Source organism: Thalassophryne amazonica, chromosome 12 (genome assembly GCF_902500255.1).
Source record: "Thalassophryne amazonica chromosome 12, fThaAma1.1, whole genome shotgun sequence".
In the NCBI taxonomy this organism is placed as follows: domain Eukaryota; kingdom Metazoa; phylum Chordata; class Actinopteri; order Batrachoidiformes; family Batrachoididae; genus Thalassophryne; species Thalassophryne amazonica.
The window spans coordinates 77751586-77769444 of NC_047114.1; the positions used below are offsets into that span (position 1 = coordinate 77751586).

Here is a 17859-nt window from a genome sequence, read left to right on the forward strand (position 1 = left end):
GTCGTCCAGCCCCTCGTCGGAATTCCTTTGTCTGAGAAGTTGCTGAGAGACTGGCGCTTTGTTTGATCAAAATTTTTTCTAAACCTGTGAGACACATCGAAGTGGACACGGTTCGAAAAATTAAGCTGGTTTTCAGTGAAAATTTTAACGGCTGATGAGAGATTTTGAGGTGATTCTGTCGCTTTAAGGACTTCCCACGGTGCGAGACGTCGCTCAGCGCTCTCAGCCGCCGTCGTCAGCCTGTTCAAGCTGAAAACCTCCACATTTCAGGCTCTATTGATCCAGGACATCGTGAGAGAACAGAGAAGTTTCAGAAGAAGTCGGTTTCAGCATTTTATCCGGATATTCCACTGTTAAAGGAGATTTTTTAAATGAAAGACATGCGGACAGGTCCGCGCGTCGGGACGCAGCCGACGCGGTGCGGCGGCACAGGAAAAACACCTCCGTGTTGATAACCATTTGTAAAATCCAGGCGGCTTTTGATGGCTTTCAGTGGAGTGAGTATATGAGAAATTGTTTAACAGCAGGACATGTTCCAACTTGTCCTTAAGGCTTTCAACAGAGGTGTTTTTCCTGTGGCGGAGCGTCGCGTCAGCTGTGAATCGACGCGCGGACCCGTCCGCACGTCTTTCATTAAAAAAATCTCCTTTAACAGTGGAATATCCGGATAAAATGCTGAAACCGACTTCTTCTGAAACTTCTCTGTTCTCTCACGACGTCCTGGATCAATAGAGCCTGAAATGTGGAGGTTTTCAGCTTGAACAGGCTGACGACGGCGGCTGAGAGCGCTGCGCGACGTCTCGCACCGTGGGAAGTCCTTAAAGCGACAGAATCACCTCAAAATCTCTCATCAGCCATTAAAATTTTCACTGAAAACCAGCTTAATTTTTCGAACCGTGTCCACTTCGATGTGTCTCACAGGTTTAGAAAAAATTTTGATCAAACAACGCGCCAGTCTCTCAGCAACTTCTCAGACAAAGGAATTCCGACGAGGGGCTGGACGACTCCTCCCACAAGGAGTGCTCACAGGCGAATGACGTCACCGACAGGCATGGAAAAACTCACGCATGCGCACGAGGGTTCAAGCACGTCTGACGTAAAAACATATGAATGAAATCCATATAGTTTTTGAAAAAAATAAAAAGGACCGTTACTTTATTGACAGCCCTCGTATACCCTGGGTCCCTCCTCTGTACATGTCCAAACCATCTCAATCTCGCCTCTCTGACTTTGTCTCCAAACCATCTCACCTGAGCTGTCCCTCTATGTTCATTCCTAATCTTGTCCATTCTTGTCACTCCCAAAGCGAATCTCAACATCTTCAGCTCTGCCACCTCCAGCTCTGCCTCCTGTCTTTTTGTTAGTGCCACTGTCTCTAAACCATACAACATAGCTGGTCTCACTACTGTTTTGTAAACTTTTCCCTTCACTCTTGCTGATATTCTTCGGTCACAAATCACTCCTGCCACCTTACTCCACCCTGCCTGCACTCTCTTCTTCACCTCTCTACCACACTCTCCATTACTTTGAACACTTGACCTCAAATATTTAAACTCATCTACTTTCACCACTTCTACTCCTTGTAACTGCACTATTCCACTGGGCTCCCTCTCATTTACACACATGTACTCAGTCTTGCTTCTACTGACTTTCATTCCCCTTCTCTCCAAAGCATATCTCCACTTCTCCAGACTAGACTCAACTTGCTCTCTACTCTCACTACAGATCACAATGTCATCTGCAAACATCATAGTCCATGGGGACTCCTGTATGATCTCATCTGTCAACCTGTCCATCACCACTGCAAACAAGAAAGGACTCAGAGCTGATCCTTGGTGTAATCCCACCTCCACCTTGAATGAGTCTGTAATTCCAACTGCGCATCTCACCGCTGTCACACTATTCTTGTACATGTCCTGCACTACCCTAACATACTTCTCTGCCACTCCAGACTTCCTCATACAATGCCACAACTCTTCTCTTGGCACCCTATCATAATCTTTTTCTAAGTCCACAAACACACAATGTAACTCTTTCTGTCCTTCTCTGTACTTTTCCAACAGTATTCTCAGAGCAAACATTGCATCTGTAGTGCGTTTTCTCGGCATGAAACCATATTGCTGCTCACAGATCTTCACCTGTTTTCTAAGCCTAGCTTCTACCACTCTTTCCCATAACTTCATGCTGTGGCTGATCAGCTTTATGCTTCTGTAGTTACAGCAGCTCTGCACATCACCCTTGTTCTTGAAAATAGGAACCAGCACACTTCGTCTCCACTCCTCAGGCATCCTCTCACTTTCCAAGATTTTATTAAACAATCTGGTTAGAAACTCTACTGCCATCTCTCCTAGACATTTCCATGTCTCCATTGGAATGTCATCTGGACCAACTGCCTTTCCACTCTTCATCCTCTTCATAGCAGCCCTCACTTCTTCCTTGCTAATCTCTTTTACTTCCTGATTTACTCTCACCACATCATCCAGCCTTTTCTCTCGCTCATTTTCTTTATTCATCAACTCTTCAAAATATTCCCTCCACCTTCTCAGCACACACTCCTCACTTGTCAGCACATTACCATGTGCATCTTTTACCACCCTAACCTGCTGCACATCCTTTCCAGCTCTGTCCCTTTGTCTGGCCAATCGGTACAAGTCCTTTTCTCCTTCCTTACTATTCAACTTCTTGTACAGCTCGCAATATGCCTTTTCCTTTGCTTTTGCCACCTCTCTTCTCGCCTTATGCCGCATCTCCTTGTACTCCTGTCTACTTTCTTCATCTCTCCGACTATCCCAAAACCTTTTCGCCATCCTCTTTCTCCTTATGCTTTCCTGGACCTCTTCATTCCACCACCAAGTCTCCTTGTCTTGCTTCCACTGTCCAGATGTCATACCCAGTACTGCCCTAGCTGTCTCCCTCACCACATCTGCAGTACGTTTCCAGTTGTCCAAAATTGCTTCCCCTCCAACTAGTGCTTCTCTCACCTGCTCGCTAAATTTCACACAACAGTCTTCCTCCTTCAGCTTCCACCATCTGATCCTTTGTTGAGCTCTCGCTCTCTTCTTCTTCTTTACCTCTAAAGTCATTCTACAAACAACCATCCTATGCTGTCTAGTGACACTCTCTCCTGCTACCACCTTACAGTCTGTGATTTCTTTTAGCTTGCATCTCTTATAAAGAATGTAGTCCACCTGTGTGCACCTTCCTCCACTCTTATATGTTACCCTGTGCTCCTCCCTTTTCTTAAAGTAGGTATTCACCACAGCCATTTCCATCCTTTTTGCAAAATCAACTACCATCTGTCCTTCCCCATTCCTATCCTTGATACCATATCTACCCATTACTTCCTCATCACCTCTGTTCCCTTCACCAACATGCCCATTGAAGTCTGCTCCTATCACCACTCTTTCATGCTTGGGCACACTCTCCACCAACTCATCTAACACACTCCAGAAATCTTCTTTCTCCTTCATCTCACAACCTACCTGTGGGGCATTTGCAGTGATGATATTCATCATCACCCCTTCAATTTCCAACTTCACACTCATCACCCTGTCAGACACTCTCTTAACCTCCAACACACTTTTAACATACTCTTCCTTTAAAATGACCCCAACACCATTTCTCTTCCTGTCCTCACCATGGTACAACAACTTGTACCCACCGCCGATGCTCCTGCTCTTACTTCCCTTCCACTTGGTCTCTTGCACACACAATATGTCTACCTTTCTCCTTTCCATCATATCAGCCAGCTCTCTCCCTTTACCAGTCATACTACCAATATTCAAAGTCCCCACTCTCATTTCCACCCTTCTAGTTTTCTTCTTCTCCCGCTGTTCGTGGCAATGTTTTCCTCCTCTTCTTCGTCGTCTTCGCCCAGCAGTAGTCCAATTTCCACCGGCACCCTGTTGGAAAATAGCACCGGTGGCGGACGTTGTTAACCCGGGCCGCGACCGATCTGGTATGGGAATTCAATTCTAAGTCTGCATAGTTGGGTTGGCTTGTTTTATGCCGGATGCCCTTCCTAACGCAACCCTCCTCATTTATCCGGGCTTGGGACCGGCACTCAGAATATACTGGCTGCACACCCCATGTGGCTGAGTTTTCTGGTATTTTGGTAACTCTGGTAACCACAGTTGCCAGAATTGTCCCAGAATTGTAGCGTAAGGGTAAACTTACTCAACTCTGCTGAGATGAAGAGTGAAACACCCCAATGCACTGAACAGTCCGTCAGATAAAGTCTTCCGGCAGAAGCTGCTGTTTGCGAACTCGTGCCTACTTTTGCTGTGTTGTTAGTATCGCTGTTGTGTTGTGAAGCTTTGCAGAGCATTTTTGCCTGGGTGTGTTACATTAAATTGTTGCATAAGCTGCCGTTTATATATTTTTCTTCTGTTTGCAAGTTGTTGTTTTGTTTTTGTTTTTTCAAAAATATTTATTTAAGTAAGTTAGTTCAATTAGCAAGATGGTTTTTGGTATTTGTAAATGTTTCGGGTTATCCTGGAAGTGTTGTGGCCCCTGATGCAGACACTGAGGTGATGCATCATAAAAATCCAATTTTTCAGATTTAAGGCGTTTTTTCTGCGCCTATTCATTTAAAAGGAAAGGTGCTTCTGTTTGCCACGCCCTCTTTGCTTTGAATGGAATCTTTTTTTTTTCTCCCACAGGCCTTGTGGGTGTGTCACGCACAGCACATACGGGGTCAATGGGCAGGATTTCTGTGACATGTTACAGAAATCTAAAACGAGGCCAAATTACGAGTTCTGACATGTCGCCCCAAATTCGTGGGTGTTTTAAACAAGAAATCCCAACCGTATGTAATGAACAGTGGTTTAAAGAGGTTTTTGTTCACAGTATGATGCCTTTCAGAGCGGTTTGTCAGGTAACTGTACCTTACACAGATATTTCCTGCTGTTTATTTAGGCTCAGCTGTAAGATTTGTATGTGTGAGCTGCAGTTATGAAAAGAAATATGAGGGGGTTTTTTTTATGCGGCTGATACGTCGTCACTCCAGTTATTTTGAAAAAAGATCATTTAAAAATACATGATTTTTTTTTTTTAAACTAAAAATGCATCATGATTACCCCAAACGACTGAATATGTGCTGCAACGCTGCACAGACATGCACATTCTCATTCTCTTCATTCTTATTTACTGCACACTCTCCTTCTTGACCTGTGGATCCTATCAGCTAGATATTGATTAGCTTGTTTACCATCTTTGTTTTTATAGGATAGTCCTTATCAGTGGCAGAAGATCCTTCTATAGTGTATTTTCTGTCCTGCCCTATCGAGATTGTAGCCAAACAGGGTATGTATCCGACGGCATGCCATACTTTGTAACTACCTCTAGCCTCCCTCTCTCCCTTTTGTTTTTCATCCCTTTCTCTCCTGTGAATGCTTTCTCTCTCTGCATATAATGCTAAGGCCTGGTTTTGGTGGATGCAATTTTACCTTTTTAAAAAGTAGTATATATAACACTGGATCGAAATAACAGTCCAGACTGCACCGTAGCTGAAAGCAGCTGTCACACCTGGGAGAGTTCTTGCGAGCAGCGTGTCGGCACGGCTCGTGTGTGTCCTGGGGGAAGTCGGCAAGCTGCTCTGCATAGATCAGCACAAACCTGGAAAGGTTGGTTAAACTTGTCCCAGTTTTAAACACTTCAGGAGCTCACCCGGACTCTCTGCCATGTCATCCACCTTGCACTCGGCTCAGTGCGGCCTGGTGGAAGCTCAGCGCAACTCGCTGTCCAGTTTTTACGCAGGACATGAATAAAATGTCAAGACTTGAGGACAGAGTGTACAATAAGATTGTCTGGAGTTGCACTGGGCCTGCCGCGGTTCGTACTGAGTGGAGTAGAAAAGAGGTGGCAGAGATTCCACCAAGTGCCATTTAAAAATAATGACTCTTGCTGAGTGGTGCGCCTGCTCAGGGCGACTGTGCTGAATGCTGGTTATGGAAGTCAGCTGAGGTGTAACTCTGCCTGTTATGGCACAGAACTCAGCCGGGTGTGAGAGCTGCTGAATGCTTGTTGCTTTAATGGCTCCAGTGATTTCTAGGCACTCATCCTTTTTTGGAGGGCATGGGGGTCATAACAGCTGCTGGCTTTACTGTTTTAGCCATTAAGGCCGGTCTCCCATTGCTGAGTTTTGGCCCCAATTTCCTTCCCGATTTCCAAATTTGGGGGTGGCCCAAGTTTATTTATTTATTTAATTATTATTATTTATTTTTTTTAACCCAAATTCAGATTTGTACTACTATTTTATATCTGCTTACATACAAGTGTATAGAGTATTGCTGATTACACCCAAGTACATATGATTCCCAGTAGGTGCACAACATGCTTTTTGCTGGAGGAGGATCAGAAGGAGGTCCCATGTTGTACCTGCTTGTCCACTTTCACCTGCTTTTGGAAAAGATTGATGCAAATCAGAGGCCATCAAATCTGGCTATTCATGTGTTGTGGATCACAGTTTATTCAGACTTTTTTTTTTTTAAATATGTTTAAAACTTTCATTATTGCGTCTATTGTTATATAACACACATACTACTCCCGAGTTCAGATCCCAAATGGGTATTCTATCTATTTATATGTGTCGGGATCAAAAATCTGCAGTGGTAGACCGTCCTAAGGGCAATCTTCCGGAGGTTCTTGTTCTTCTTAACTTTTGCATCATGTGGTATACACTGGTTTAATGGTCCACCAGTCTGGCTTGGAGTTGATGTTTGTTTGGTCTACACAACATGCCCCCCCCCCCCCCCCCCCCCGTGTTACCAGTCTTATCTGCTTATGAGTCGTTTGTTTTTAAATGGGCGATATTATAAAGCTGTTCAGCAAGCTAATAGGTCACCAATATGGAGCCTTAAAACAAACATTGAAATTTGTAGCCCAAAAAACAAACAAACAAATACCTTCAGACACTGAGGCGATGCATTTGAAAGACCCTGTTTTTGGATTGCTAAAGAAACAATCTGTTCCTGTGCATCAGATGTGCTCCTTCTCCTGTCAGAGAGGTGGCTTCTGTTCTCTCTCCCACAGTCATCGTGAGTGTGTCACACAAAATGACTCCACTGGCGTGTCTCAGAGACGGACGTCCACTTGTGTGACATATGTCACAGAAGTGCAAAACGAGCTGTTTCAGGTCAGATTTTAGTTGTAGCACAGGCTGATTGTGGGACATGAATCTACTAACATATTTTCCTGAAAAATGATTTTTAAAAAATGTATTTTCACAGCAATGCTCCTTTTAAAGTAAAACTATACAGTGGTTCTCAGAACATTTTAGAGTCCTGCTGTGTGGTGCAGCGTTGATGTGGCATCACCCAAATCTTTTGTTTTGCAGGAAATGAAACAAACCTGATGGAACGTCAAACAACAGGTCCACATTAGGGGGCAGTGAGGAGCATAAAAGGCTCAATATGTGGAAATTCCTAAGACAGATGATCAGTGTAAGGTCAAAGGTTAATGAACCCCCAGGGCTACTGAATACACATGTTTAACTGCTTCTGGCTGCTAATTGACACAGTTTGTTTGCCCCAGTCAGCCATCTGAATAGAAAACATTATATTTGGCAAACTGTCATGAACAGGGTTTTTTTTTTTTTTTTTTTTTTTTAAATCTTCCCTCGCAGAAAGATTTTATTATTTTTCTTGGTAATGGAGCTGAGTTCCAGTGAACAATGAATGAGATTCTCAGCTCTCCTGTCCTGTCTCAAATATGGTAACATGTTTCTTTGGTGACAGAATACTGACTTGGCATGTGGAGCGCTTGCAGACGCTCCAGTTTTTCCCCAAAGCTTTCAAGACCAGAATTAGACACTGGAAGGACTCCAGTTTTATAGCAGTGTGGTCGCTTTTACCGTGTGATCATCTGCTCATTTATTACGTATAGAAGGATTTATAGCAAGAGCACTGTAAAAAATGATCTGACGGACTGCGGTAAGAAGTAGACCAACAACATGCATGAAACTAGACTCCAGCACCCACAACAACAGAACTAACAGCAGCACTTATCACAGCATTGTAACTGGCTTATTTCATGCTCGTTTGCAAAATTTCTCAGTCACTTAGAAAATAATTACAACTTTCTACATGATCAGATTTGCTGTGATATTTTTATTTATTTTTTTCCCCTTGATGTCGTGGTTTTGGCTCATTAAAAAAGTAGGACTGTCACAAGGGTATTGTGAATACATTCATTTTAACTCTGGCAACTGTTTGTATTTGAAGCAGCCAAGCGGTTGACAGGAGACGGTGATGTCATCACTTTAGTACTCTATGAAGCTGCTCTTCTGTCACTATTTTCTTGATTTCTTAATCTGTAATTGGCAATGCAACAGTGTCACCTACTGACATAAACAACCCAGTCTCACGGCAAGTCGTGGTTCAGCAGCACGAAATATACATTAATCTATTGGTTCGTGATATTGTGAGAAAAAGCGCCTCATTTCCGTCACGGCAGCACAAATTCATTCTAATTCATTCCGTGATGGCTGCATGAAATTAAAAGTGAAACGGGGGTCGGGGTGGTTATGGTAAAGGTTGGGGGTAGGAGTTAGTAATAATGTAGTAATATTAATGTAGTAATAATGAGTTAAAAAAAACCCCATCATGAAAATTTGATTCATTTTGTCACGGGAGCACGAAAAAAAAAAAACGTAAGAGTGGGCTGGATATAAAATGGGATTACTGTTCAGATCACTGTAGTCACTACAACCACTCAAAATTTTGTTTTTGCTCCCATTTTCATGAATTCAAGTAAAGGCTTCAAAATGTTTATACACACAAAAGGCTGACTGTATTTTTCGAAGTATCAGTCACGTATTTTTTTTTTTTTTTTACTAGTTTTGGAGGTCTGGTGACTTATACTCTGTGTCTTACACAAAAACACAAAATCATGTTCTTTAATAATTATTTACATAGGCAATGGCGTCACAGATCAAAGTTGATCCATACGGACCGCTCCTCACGGTTTGGCATGCGTGAACCACAGATTAATTGCAGAGTTTATGTAGGTGTGATTTCTTGCCATGGTGACATGTTTTTGAAGATAACTGCATTAATTTTGAGGCACTTGCAGTAAAATCACAGTGAGTGGAGGGAGTACAGCTGTGTGTTCACATCATGGACACAGCCTGTATAAACAGCCTCGTACTCCGCTGGAGATCGCTTGCTGCAGGGTCAGTGCACTTCTGGATCCAAATATTGAAAGAATCTCTCAAATTTCAGGAGTTGAGAACAAAGTGTCCGTCATCTTTTCCCTGTGCAGCTGCAAATACACAGCTCCAGAAAATACTGTTTTCCACGTTTCCCTGAGCATTTGCTTTTCAGGACCACTGAGCTGCATGCATTTGGGTCAGTGGGTAGATGATGTAGATGTCTCATCTTTTTGAACAAGAATTTGAAGTTATAAACTTAGATCAGTGTTGCACCATTCTTAATTTGTTTTTTTTGTTTTTTTAAATGCTTTTCATGATTTTGACAGGTTTTTTATGTACTCGACCTCATCACAGGCTGTACATTCAAATTGCTGTCAATAAAATGCACCTGTGGTCGTCCATAGTTTATGCCCACCTGTACTATAATCCCATCATCACGATGGGCCACTTTCTGGTTTTGACATCAGCAAACCACTTGCCCATATGACACCGTAGTCTGTGTGCCGTCTGCTCAGTACAGGTTAAACCAAGATTCATACAAAGTGTCCCACACTGTTAAAGATGAGCATTTGCTCAGTCAAGTCGGCTACAGTGATGGACTGCAGTCAGATCAAGACCCCAGTGAGGAGGACAACCACTCAGGTGACTTTTCCTGAGATGCTTTCTGACAGTTTTTGCAGAAATTCTTCAGTTGTCCAAGCCAGCTGTCTGGATGGCTGATTGCAAATGATCTCTCAGGTTGATAAAGCCAGATGTAGCAGTCCTGGGCATGTGTGGTTACCGTAGACTGTGTGTGTACACACACACACAGACATATATATATATAATGGACAAAGTATGCATTATGTCACCCATTGGTCTTCTATAGAGAATCAGAACAGGCAAAATGACCCCCTTTTCTTGGTGTTGCCATGCTGAGAGCCTCACCCACACTGATTTACAATGAACTCCTTAATGTAAAAATGGGTGGAGCATGGGTGGCTCTGTGTATGACCAAGAAAAGCCTAAACATGCTCCTTACGCTGGCTGGGAAGTGTAAAAACAGTTTTACAAACAGTCAAACACTTTTACAAGAAATGTCAAATGTGACGGAAGGGGAATGTCTGTCGTTAGGTACATTTGCCTTCCATCATGTTCAGCATTTGGTAAATTTGTTTCGGGACTTGTAAGTGTTCTGCCTTTTGTAAATTTCTTTTGCATTTTCTAATTTTGATTTGCACTTCCCAGCCAACGTACTCCTCTCTGAGTCCAAAACACCAGCTAACAGGCTAACTTCAGTTCAGGTGTTTATTAAATCATATTTTTGGAGACTGCGAGGTGGTTTTCCTAACAGTTTACTTTGGTGTGGATGGCAAAAGTTATCAAATCAAATCAATTTTATTTATATAACGCCAAATCACAACAAACAGTTGCCCCAAGGCGCTTTATATTGTAAGGCAAAAGCCATACAATAATTACGGAAAAACCCCAACGGTCAAAACGACCCCCTGTGAGCAAGCACTTGGCAACAGTGGGAAGGAAAAACTCCCTTTTAACAGGAAGAAACCTCCAGCAGAACCAGGCTCAGGGAGGGGCAGTCTTCTGCTGGGACTGGTTGGGGCTGAGGGAGAGAACCAGGAAAAAGACATGCTGTGGAGGGGAGCAGAGATCAATCACTAATGATTAAATGCAGAGTGGTGCATACAGAGCAAAAAGAGAAAGAAACACTCAGTGCATCATGGGAACCCCTCAGCAGTCTAAGTCTATAGCAGCATAACTAAGGGATGGTTCAGGGTCACCCGATCCAGCCCTAACTATAAGCTTTAGCAAAAAGGAAAGTTTTAAGCCTAATCTTAAAAGTAGAGAGGGTGTCTGTCTCCCTGATCTGAATTGGGAGCTGGTTTCACAGGAGAGGAGCCTGAAAGCTGAAGGCTCTGCCTCTCATTCTACTCTTACAAACCCTAGGAACTACAAGTAAGCCTGCAGTCTGAGAGCGAAGCGCTCTATTGGGGTTATATGGTACTATGAGGTCCCTAAGATAAGATGGGACCTGATTATTCAAAACCTTATAAGTAAGAAGAAGAATTTTAAATTCTATTCTAGAATTAACAGGAAGCCAATGAAGAGAGGCCAATATGGGTGAGATATGCTCTCTCCTTCTAGTCCCTGTTAGTACTCTAGCTGCAGCATTTTGAATTAACTGAAGGCTTTTCAGAGAACGTCTAGGGCAACCTGATAATAATGAATTACAATAGTCCAGCCTAGAGGAAATAAATGCATGAATTAGTTTTTCAGCATCACTCTGAGACAAGACCTTTCTAATTTTAGAGATATTGTGCAAATGCAAAAAAGCAGTCCTACATATTTGTTTAATATGCGCATTGAATGACATATCCTGATCAAAAATGACTCCAAGATTTCTCACAGTATTACTAGAGGTCAGGGTAATGCCATCCAGCGTAAGGATCTGGTTAGACACCATGTGTCTAAGATTTGTGGGGCCAAGTACAATAACTTCAGTTTTATCTGAGTTTAAAAGCAGGAAATTAGAGGTCATCCATGTCTTTATGTCTGTAAGACAATCCTGCAGTTTAGCTAATTGGTGTGTGTCCTCTGGCTTCATGGATAGATAAAGCTGGGTATCATCTGCGTAACAATGAAAATTTAAGCAATGCCGTCTAATAATACTGCCTAAGGGAAACGTATAAAATGAATAAAATTGGTCGTAGCACAGAACCTTGTGGAACTCCATAATTAACCTTAGTCTGTGAAGAAGATTCCCCATTTACATGAACAAATTGTAATCTATTAGATAAATATGATTCAAACCAGCGCAGTGCCTTTAATACCTGTGGCATGCCGCGTGCTTCCTCAGTAACCGCGCATTAAGCGGGCCTACGACAACTGCTAAGAGTGCTAACACTGTTAGCGTACAACATTAAAAAAGGCGAGAGTTTCACTGAGTGTGACTTGCAGGAGGGATGTTTTAGATGATCCATTAGGATGTTTCACCGCACAATAAGCCAGATTATTACAGGCATTTGTAATAAAATACTTCAGACAGACAGACATAGCAGCAACGGCGAGTGGCCGCTGCTCGCAGACTCTGAGTTACAGTCGGAGGCTATAAGCCGAGGAGTCACTGAAGTTTATTTCTTAAGACTTATTAAACTAAGACGTTTACCCCCGTACAGTTGTCATGGAGGTGGAAACTGTCTATACAGAGCAAAACCGTTTTTTGTACCAGGCTGTAAACATGTTTATTTCTGCTCTAAAGCTGGACATTTTAACATAGAGTCCTATGGTAAGGTGCTCTGTTTTGGAATCAGCCTCATGTGGCCAGTCAAGGAACTACAAGAAAAATAACTTCCGCTGTAGGGGCAAAATTCATGCTCAAGTGTTGCCGCTTGGTGGTTACACATGGGAAGCAAGGCCTGCCAGATTCTTGGAAACAACACTGGAGGCAGTTTGTGGAAGTGAAAGGAACATTCACTTCACAAGCAACAGCTCTGATGGAGGACTGAGGTCAAAGTTTAGTTCATTTTTAGTCACATTCAGGAAAAATTCCAGTGGAAGTTTTCTATTTCTGTCTAGTCTCTGTGGTGACTGGACCTTTTATTTATTCCTTCTTACTATGACCAGTCACATGTGCAATAATCGCGCCTAATCAGCATCTTGATACACCGCACCTGCCAGGTGGATGATGTCAGCAAACTATCAAATTTTAACAAGCTTTTTAATACACTTTGAGAGAAATAAGCCTCTTGTCTGCATAGACGAAATCGTGGCTCTTTCACCACCCAAGCCTGTGAAAAACGGGAGTGAAAAAAACTTGCATTTATGTTTTTGTTGAGTGCAAATAAATAAATCTAGAATCTGCGGCCAAAATTGAGTTGCAGTCATAACACATTATTTGTCATCAAACAATCTGAAGTGAGCACTGCGGGTCAGTTAATAACCTGAAGCGATGGACTCGGCGTCACAGGCTGTACTTGGACGATACTGTGGGGAAGTTGTTGTTGTTGTTGATAGAAACCAGTCGGCTCAGTCAAACTGTTTATGTGAGCGTTGAAGTATGGCGCTCTGAAGTATCCCAAAGCGGCCACAGCTCTTCCAGTTGTATTAATATTTATTGCTGAGGGCAAATAACGGTGAGTCAAACTGCTCTGGACGTTCCATGTTTTTGTGAATGTAACGTGGTCACAGAGCTTTTGTTTACTTGATGTTATTTTTGGACGCATCTGTTGAGGCACAAACACGTTGGTGTTTATTATAACACGACTAACATGCAAATGTTTGAAACCAGTGATTCCTCTTCCTGCATGCTGCTCATAAGCAACATCGGCTTTTCATGTCATTTGTCCTTATTTTCAGCAGACTGAAGTGCAGCCTTTTGTTTCCTGGATGGCTTCTTTAAGGATTCTCATAGAAAGCTTACCCCCCCCTTGCTGTTCTGTATTGTTTGGTGCCTGGGGATCTCCGTGTCTGTGGTCCATCTGTCAACAACATCATGTCCTGATGTGCCTATTTGCCAGATAACACGGTTTTCATTCTAGTACAGCGTCCCTACGCGTCACCCAAACACTACGGCGGTCATGTGAGGGCCCGCTGTGTCCACTCGCTCTCTGTCTCTCCATTATCTGGCAATGTTCCCCTGAAAAGCAAAATCCAGCTATTAAAAATGAAGAGTGTCTGTGGATGAGCAGTGTTGTGATTTAATGCCTGCTGAGAACATATTAAATTTGAATAAGTTGTTTCACTTTCATAAATTTCAACCAAATGTGACTTCGGACTATATTTTTCAGACATGAGAATTCTCAGCAGATCCACATATATCTGAGTTGCTGCGAGACTGATGTCCTGCTGTAATAAAGTGATTCTGCAGCAGACGATTTTTACATTTATGTGGTTTGGCTGAAATCTACATCATGTGGAGCAAAAATAAATAAATGCACGGCTTATCCAGCGCTGGAAAACACCCCGTAGCAATCAGGGTAATTGCAGCAGGTCAAGAATCTTTACACAAACTGTCATACGTGCACGTCTGTGTGTGGACATATACGTTGCTTTCTGCCAAAGCAAGTTTTTTTTTTTTATTTATTTTTTGTGCTATTTTGAGAGAAAAAATGTCATTATTGGAAGCAGTTAGTTTTTTGTTTTGTTTTTTGTACCAGGGTACATGACCCATTTATGTCCTAAGCAGTTTTATTTGGGGGTTTCATTATTATACTGTATATTTTGGCATCAAAACTAATTTCTCTTCTATGTCACAATCACTTGTAGTTCAGTGTAATTCTCTACATTCTGCTAAGTCGTCTCATACACATGAAAGGATATTTTTTGCTATAACTGACATATGGGTTGGGAGGTGATTATTTCACTGAGATCGCTCATTTGACATTTATTTATGGGGGTAGGGGGTTTAATTTATATCATATACAAACTTGAGGTTCTTGACTGTTTTTCAAGTTAAAAAATCTGTGGTTATATGTACGAGGGTAGGCTGAAAAGTTCTAAGGCTCACCAAGAAGGCTCACCGTTCACTTTTTGGCCAAAAAAGTGAGACGACGGCGGAGAGGAAAACGAGCTGGAGCTCTCGTGCGCCTCAGATGAAGGGGCACGTGCACGCCCCTACCTGGGATATTTCTCTCCAACGTCCGCTCACTCCACAACAAGATGGATGAGCTGGCACTGCTGATGAAGAAGAATAGAGATTTCTCCTCATCTTGTGTACTGTGCTTCACAGAGACGTGGTTAAATGCACAGACACCGGACTGCGCGCTCCAACTAGAGGGATTCCTACTCCTCCGCACATACAGAGACTGAGCACTCTCTGGTGGAAAAACAAGAGGTGGAGGACTCTGCTTCTATATCAACAACGCCTGGTGCGCCGATGTGACTGTGATCTCCCAACACTGCTGTCCCTCTCTGGAATATCTCCTCATAAACTGCACACCGTTCTACTCTCCACGTGAGTTTAACTCTTTCATACTTTGCTCTGTGTATATTCCACCGAGCGCGGACGTGCACGAGGCCGAGCGCGTGCTCGCGGATCAGATTATGAGCGTGGAGAGAGACTTTTCGGATTCTCTTGTTATAATTCTCGGTGATTTTAACAAAGGGAATCTCAGTCAGGAATTGCCAAAATACAGTTTGTTAAATGCCCGACCAGAGAAGGGAGCACGTTAGATCATTGTTACACGACAGTGAGCGGCGCCTATCGCGCGGTGGCCCATGCAGCTTTGGGACTCTCAGATCACTTGATGGTCCACTTGATCCCCACGTACAGACAGAGACTTAAACTCTCTAAACCTGTTGTGAGGACGTCTAAAGTGTGGAGCAATGAAGCTGTAGAGGAGCTACGCGTGTGCTTGGCCACCACGGATTGGGATATGTTTGAGGCTTCAACAGACAGTCTAGATGACTACACGGACACTGTGACGTCATATATTCATTTCTGTGAAGACAGCATCATCCCACAGCGCACCAGGGTGAGATATAACAATGAAAAGCCCTGGTTCACACCTAAACTCCAGCAGCTCCGTCAGCAGAAAGAGGTGGCTTTCAGAGAAGGAGACAGAGACAGCTATAGAGGTGCAAAGTACAGATTTAGCAAGGAGGTGGTAAAGGCTAAATCCATGTACAGTTCACGTCTGCAGCAAAGGTTCTCTGCCAACGACTCGGCCTCTGTGTAGAGGGGGCTGAAAGAGATCACCAACTACAAGCCCAAAGCACCTTGTTCTATTGATGACCTGAAGCTGGCCAACGACCTGAATGTCTTCTATTCACGCTTTGAAGACAAGGACTCACACCTCTCCACCCCCCACACAACTGGATATTCAAACACTCTGGACCTCCCCCCTCACTGCTGCCCTCCCCACTCCCCCTGTTGCCCTCTCGGTCCAAGAGGATGACGCGAGGAGACATTTCAAAAGGCTGAATCCACGTAAGGCCCCGGGCCCAGACTGTGTCTCTCCTGCCACCCTGAGACACTGTGCTGATGAGCTGGCCCCAGTCTTCACGGGGATCTTCAACACCTCCCTGGAGTCATGCCATGTTCCAGTCTGTTTCAAGTCCTCAATCATAGTTCCAGTCCCCAAGAAACCACGCGTCACTGGACTTAATGACTACCGTCCTGTGGCTCTCACGTCTGTAGTCATGAAGACCTTCGAACGCCTGGTTTTATCCCACCTGAAGTCCATCACCGACCCCCTGCAGTTTGCCTACAGAGCCAACAGGTCTGTAGATGATGCCATAAACCTGGCCCTGCACTCCATCCTGCAGCACCTGGACTCCCCAGGAACCTACACTAGGATCCTGTTTGTGGACTTCAGCTCTGCATTCAACACCATCCTTCCAGCTTTGCTCCAGGACAAGCTTTCTCTGCTCCACGTGCCCAACTCCACCTGCAGGTGGATCACAGACTTCCTGACGGACCGGAGTCGGCGTGTGAGGCTAGGAAAAAATATCTCGAACACTCGGGCTGTCAGCACAGGATCTCCACAGGGCTGTGTCCTTTCCCCGCTGCTCTTCTCCCTCTACACTAACTGCTGCACCTCCAGCCACGACTCTGTAAAGCTCATCAAGTTTGCGGACGACACCACCCTCATCGGACTCATTTCGGATGGGGATGAGTCTGCCTACAGGAGGGAGGTGGACCGGCTGGTGACCTGGTGCAGCCGCAACAACTTGGAGCTCAACGCCCAGAAAACAGTGGAGATGATCATGGACTTCAGGAAAGCCACAGCCCCCCCGCCCTCCCTCGCCCTCACCAACAGCCCCATCACCACTGTGGTCTGTCACCACTTCCTCGGCACCACCATCACCCAGGACCTCAAGTGGGAGTCAACCATCAGCTCCCTCATCAAGAAGGCCCAGCAGAGGATGTACTTCCTGAGGCAGCTGAAGAAGGCCAAGCTGCCTGTCCAGCTGATGGTGCAGTTCTACACGGCCATCATCGAGTCCATCCTCTGCTCCTCCATCACGGTGTGGTACGCCGGGGCCACAGCCAGGGACAGACACAGACTGCAGCGCATTGTGGCCTCTGCTGAGAAGGTGATCGGCTGTAGCCTTCCATCTCTCCATGACCTGCGCGTCTCCAGGACTCTGGGCCGAGCAGGTCAGATCACAGCTGACCCTTCTCACCCTGCACACGGTCTATTCAAACCACTCCCCTCAGGCAGGAGGCTACGGTCCATCCGGACCAGAACCTCCCGCCATAAGAACAGTTTCTTCCCCTCTGCCGTTAGACTCATGAACACCTCATAACTCAGTCACCTTAAGCTTAACTCTGTCACTTTATCATTTTATCACGGGTCACTTTAGACAATGTACTTTGGTTTTTAATTGCACTCCTCCCACTGCACTGTTTTTTCTGTTTCTCTGTTTTTCTGTTGCACACAGCCTTTCATATTTCTTTTTTTTATCTTATATTTTATCTTATTTTGACACACGTTATATTTTATCCTAGCATTTTATCTCTTCTTAATGTTGCACCATTGTACCGAAGCAAATTCCTAGTCTGTGAATCCTGTTCACTGGCCCTGGCAATAAACTACTTCTGATTCTGAATAAGGAGAAATGCCATTTCAATAAAACTTGGCATGCATTAAGTTCAACTCTTCTGATGACTGTTTTTTTTCTTCCAGGTTGTGAGGTAGTTTGTGGTTCATAGCCAAGTTTGAAAGTTCGTGGTAGAGGGAAACGGCAAAAATGGACAAAATCTGGCA

The 17859-nt window shown here is 44.0% G+C and overlaps 1 protein-coding gene across 4 annotated transcripts in view; it reads left to right on the forward strand.

Annotated features, from left to right (window-relative positions):
• Nucleotides 1-17859, forward strand: part of cables1 (Cdk5 and Abl enzyme substrate 1) — a 56423-nt gene that overhangs the window by 27542 nt on the left and 11022 nt on the right. For 2 of the 4 annotated variants that reach the window (XM_034183886.1, XM_034183885.1), the window contains exon 4: nt 5227-5304. The exons of the other annotated variants lie outside the window; for them this stretch is intronic. In XM_034183886.1, coding sequence (XP_034039777.1) covers nt 5227-5304 — 78 coding nt within the window. The remainder of the gene's footprint in view (nt 1-5226; nt 5305-17859) is intronic. 4 annotated transcript variants of the gene reach the window in all.